Below are 5,175 nucleotides of genomic sequence, written 5' to 3' on the forward strand. Positions count from 1 at the left end.
AATCCGAATCAAATAGGGCCCACTTCACAAAATCCTAATTCTCTGTGCCAGATCAGACCTCTCCAGTCATAGGTTGGGTAAGATTCAGCTTGCAAGCCATAAATTGCCAACCCAACATTGTACCAAGGAGGCCAATGGTCAGTGTTTCATATGACCATACCAGCAAATAGTAAAGCTCTTTTTAGGGTCAATGGCTCCTTGGCTAGCCCACTGAGTTGCTGAGTATCCTCACTGCCAGGAGCAGAAGGTGAATGTTCTGCCTAGATGTTACTATTTACACATCTGATACTGACGTTTTTATTCATTCTTTCATAGTACATGGATTATCTGAACACACTGTTTCCTGCAGCTGTGTAGAGGAAAGTGTTCCATCAAAGGGGTTTTAATCCAGAGTGATTTTAAAATAAGGAAACTAGTTTTATCTTTGCCAGTCTTTTGAGTTTTGACCACTCTCAACAGCCAAGGGCCAACCCAAAGCTGTCTTTTGTTTTGCCCCAGACAAGCCAGAATCTTCCATTTCATTCATCATACAAATAAGTGGAGGTCTGCAGACCATCCTTTCAGCTGTACCTGGGTAACCTCACTGCCACAATATCATAGATTGGGTAGCACCTGCAAAGCCCTATAAGTTTTAAAGTTTAAGGCTGGCATAGTTACAATAAGTTGTCAGTATTAAGGTGGCATCAACATTATATTGCTCAGCTCAGCAAACAGAGGGCATCAGATACAGGAATTACATGGATTATGAACTATTTAAAGCCATATGCAATATGAGATGCATTATAATACATAAAGGGAATATAATTGGCAGCATCAGGTTAAGCAGCACAGTTCATATTTGAATGTTACATTTAACATATTACAATTATTTCTTTTTCATCACTAACATAGAATTATCTTGACTAGTGTCACTGATAATTCTGGTTTGTAAAATTAGATTATTAGACTTATTTAAATTTAAAAGACAGAAACATGTACAATATTCTTTAAAGTGTGACTGAGATTAATTGAATTTTACTGCTTAATTCTGTGTAGATATATAGGCCAACAACACAGATTTAATATACCACATTCAGGAGTTTCCACAAAGTTAAATATGTAATAATTTAGCGTTCAATATCTTGCAATAGATTTTTTTTAAAGAACATATGAAAAAATTACATAAATGAAATAGTATATAACCTAGAAATAAAATCAGCAGGTCTAAATTAAATTGTTCCAGACTGATCTTTTAAATAATAAATTGAGTCAGGAAAGAATAAGCATAAGATGCTTTACACAGGAAGCACTGTAAGTAAAATCTAAACACAACCTTTTAATGTTACTGGCAAAGTATGTAGAACTTTACCCTGGTGTATGGTTGTATTTGTGCAGCTAAGTGTGATTTTATAACACATCTTTTTCTAGCAGATTAACATATAGTATTCATATACATAAAATGGGAAGTGCAATGACACTATGTACACTCAGAAAATGAAGCGCCATCTAGTTGAAGAAGGATAACTAAAGACCCACAAAGCTTTGGCAAAACCAAACCCACATCCAAGCAGTGACATACCCACAGTGATATCAGGATACTATATGATAATACTGTAAAACCATACCGTAATACATTCTGAGAATGAAGTCCTAGTGATAGCTAATCAGTGTTCCTAACATAACAATATCATTCCTGGCTATGCTGCTTTTGAGTGTGGGACACAGAAGGAAAACATCAAATATGTACTGGCATCCACCAGCATTCATAATGAAGTAGTAAAGTGATCATGTTTGAAGTGGCTCATAGGACACTGCTTGTATCCAGAAGCACCCTTATATTTTCAGATCATTCAGAATGTACATTTAGTTCAGCTTTTTTTCAGTTGGCTTCATTAACAAATGTATGCAGTATGGAACCAAAGCAACAACAGTTAGCGGAATGGCTGCACTTTTACAGAAAGATAGAACATAAAACAAATACTCAGTGTGTGTGGGTATCTTGATAAAATCATACAGCTGCAGTATAGCTAAAGAAGCAGCAATACACAATATTCTGAAACTTATCTTATATCCATTTTTACCTTTGCAGCTCCTGATGAACATTTCAGAATTAATGCCAAGACCTAGCCCAAAGAGTGCACCCAAATTTCTCACGAGTCCAGCAAATGGAGTTGTGTCAATGTTTATCCAGTCCGGATTGGCGCACCATTTCTTTGCCTTTGGAACAGACCACAGAAGGTCAATATCAATGAGTTTGAGAATCAGATAAAAGCCAAGAGCAGAAATAAATAGAAACAGATTTATCTTGATGTACGTTCTCAAACTTGCTGTCTGAATAGCAGGGGTATGTTCAAATGCTTCTGCCACCAACATTCCTGTGAATTAGAAATGCAGTACTGTATTAGGAGCTATACTCTGTCTTGGACATACCAGAAGCTATACCTTCTAGGATATAATTTTAAAACTAGAATTCAACCACTTTATAAAGATAAATATTTTACATATTTTCACATGTGTGGTAATAATATCTATCTATACTCATGTCTTTATATATATACACTTTTTACCACTTCAAACCACACTGCAAAATCTTATTCCTCTCCAAACCCACCAGTTAAAAATAATGGGTCCACTTCTTTCTGTAAATGTCAAGAACCAATTTTTCAGAAAAAGGTCTGTAGTTTCTACTCACTAAACTTCATTAACACATCCAAACAAGCCATATTCTTCCTCTTATGTCTGAATACTGGTTTTGTATTTGCAATAAAAAGTCTGCCTATAAAGGATGTAAAAATTTGCTACAACACATAGTCAATGCCCTTTTTCATTACAGCTCCCAAAGTATCTCCTAGCAGAAATCTTGTGGAATAACAGATATCAACTAGAGGTGTCCTTCCCTAGAAAAGCCTATCCTCAGAGGCTGTTCCATGACACAGATTGCAACTCTCTGCTCCTATAAGGAATCAAGCCTGTCTTCCTTTATTTCTTGTGGCTTCTCCTGCCAAATCTTGTTCCACAGAGAAACATGATTTATCATCCCTATGTTTCTGACCAAACCCTGTTCTCATAGAGGAACCAGTCACAGAGATCCTGAATGGCAAAAAATGACTCAAGTGACACTAGGGCAATGTGATCAGCATAAACCAATAGGGAGTCAGTTCCAGTGACCCAAGTATTATTAATTGTAGGTCTTAAACATTATTAACTCATTGCTCTATTTGTTTTGGCATTTATTATTTCATTTGGCCCAATGTATTCAAGCCTGCTCAGCCACAATATTGATTATGCCTTTCTGTCTTTAACCTTATTTTATCTTCAGTTGGCCAGCAGGTGGACTTTATCACTATGGTCAGTGCTTAATCAAATTACCCTACCTCCTATCTTCTCTCTCTTGTACTTGTGATCACAACGTGCTTACAATGAAGCCTTTATTCTATCTCCCATATGCCAAGAGCATTCCTTCTCCTTTTCTAAGTTTGGAAGAGGGTGAGATATTTCTCAACACTCTCACTCCTCCTTCCTTTCACCCATTCCTGGGTGTGAAGAGGAACAGAGATGGGCTTCAAACTATTTAATCAATACTATCTGTGCTGATTTCTGCAAGAAAAATTGCTTGGGAAAGGAACAGCACTTGGGCTCAAAGCTCTACGCACTCTCTCCAAGATCAGATATAGCCTAAAATGAATATTTGTAGAATGTCTTAAATGAATGTCTTAAATTCAGATTGGTATCTAGGGGTGCCTATTCATGAGCAGGAAGGCTGCTCTGATGTGCTGTAATTCCAGCATGTTGGAGTGTGGCAATTACTTTGCTCCAGCAGCCTCCTGCATCTTGTATATCAGCATCCCCATTTCAATATGGTGGCAGAGGTGACATTCAATGAGCTTTAGATAAGGTGCCCCTGCCACCATTTTGAAGCATGAAGATGCTGATACATGAGATGTTCTGGGCATTTAACTAGAGGGGCTCTCAGAGCCCCTCTAATTAAAGCAGCCCCCTGCCCCACTTCTGGAGAAAGTGTATAAATGGTAGAAGTCTAGGACTCACTGCAAGTCAATGCAACTCAGGCTCCTAAGACTGCCTATAAATGTGCTCATTGGTATTGTAATTAGCACACTAAGCCTCTGCACATTTGTAAATGACCACAGGGTTCTTTAACTCAATCTTGTTGAATGAGGTTTAGATAAAGCATCCTGCAGCCATTTTTAAACATCTGGGGGCTTAATACATGTGACAGTGAGGCATTTTAATTAAAGCAGCTGATTGGGAAATGGTTTAATTAAAATGCCCCCCATCTCCCACCTCCAAGCACATGTACAGCCAGTCCACATGTACAGTGCCTAAGCCAATTTAAAAAATGCGATTTAGGCAGGGCTAAAGTTTTCAAAGTGACTTGTCCCAGAGAATTGTGTAGCTCTACAGACACAGTTTGGTTATTACTATTAAAATCCCATTTAAATGCGTCTGGTTTTGGAAACCTTAAAACACATTTTTAGATTTGGTATACACTGAGTAGAAAAAAAAATATAATCAACATTACCAGCCATTACTCCAAAAATAACTTGATGTGGGAAATGCGTTGCTATGAACACTCTAGAGATACACACACTGATCTGAATAATCCAAAAAACACTCCAAAGGAATGACCAGGTCATTCTGTGAGAAGAAAGAACTTACATAAGATTTTTATTTTTTGTATGAAATACAAGCATCCTAAACATATTTCATAGATTTCTTCCTTCCTAACCCTTTATTTTTAGCCATCACAGTTACAAGTTCAAAAAATTTATAGAGATTATTAAAAACTGGAACCACTGAAGTGATGCTGACAGTAAAAGTGTTTGATCTGGCAATTCCATTTACTTCAATAGAAATTTTGCTTGATTAAGGACTGAAGAAGACCTGAATATATTAAGATGTAGAATTAGATCCTTTATTTCAGCTGTTAGACATCAATGGAAAGTTAAAACGACATGTATTTTCTATGTTTGTCATCATGAAGGCCTATTAAAACTGAAAAAATCATTAATGTAGTCAAAAGGTTCACTCACTAGGATAACAACCATTTTAACTTTGGTAAGGAGGACAACGACAGAGGCAATCTTAAACCTTCACATATAACAACACAACATATCAATTGTGGGGAATTGTGGAAATATTATGTGCATTTTCTTCATAACCAGACATGAGGGACTG

General features: G+C 36.9%; 1 protein-coding gene across 1 annotated transcript in view; it reads right to left on the minus strand.

Moving 5' to 3' along the window:
- Positions 1-672: 672 nt before the first annotated feature.
- The window catches only part of G6PC2 (glucose-6-phosphatase catalytic subunit 2), a 9,862-nt gene continuing 5,359 nt past the window's right edge, over positions 673-5,175 (minus strand). Inside the window, exons 3-5 of the mRNA XM_019553541.1 lie at positions 4,843-4,921; positions 4,520-4,635; positions 673-2,354 (exon numbers count right to left, since the gene is read on the minus strand). Coding sequence (XP_019409086.1) covers positions 1,843-2,354; positions 4,520-4,635; positions 4,843-4,921 — 707 coding nt within the window. The 3' untranslated portion in view covers positions 673-1,842. The remainder of the gene's footprint in view (positions 2,355-4,519; positions 4,636-4,842; positions 4,922-5,175) is intronic.

This window comes from Crocodylus porosus, unplaced genomic scaffold (assembly GCF_001723895.1).
Source record: "Crocodylus porosus isolate Cpor-Errol unplaced genomic scaffold, CroPor_comp1, whole genome shotgun sequence".
Taxonomy (NCBI): Eukaryota; Metazoa; Chordata; order Crocodylia; family Crocodylidae; genus Crocodylus; species Crocodylus porosus.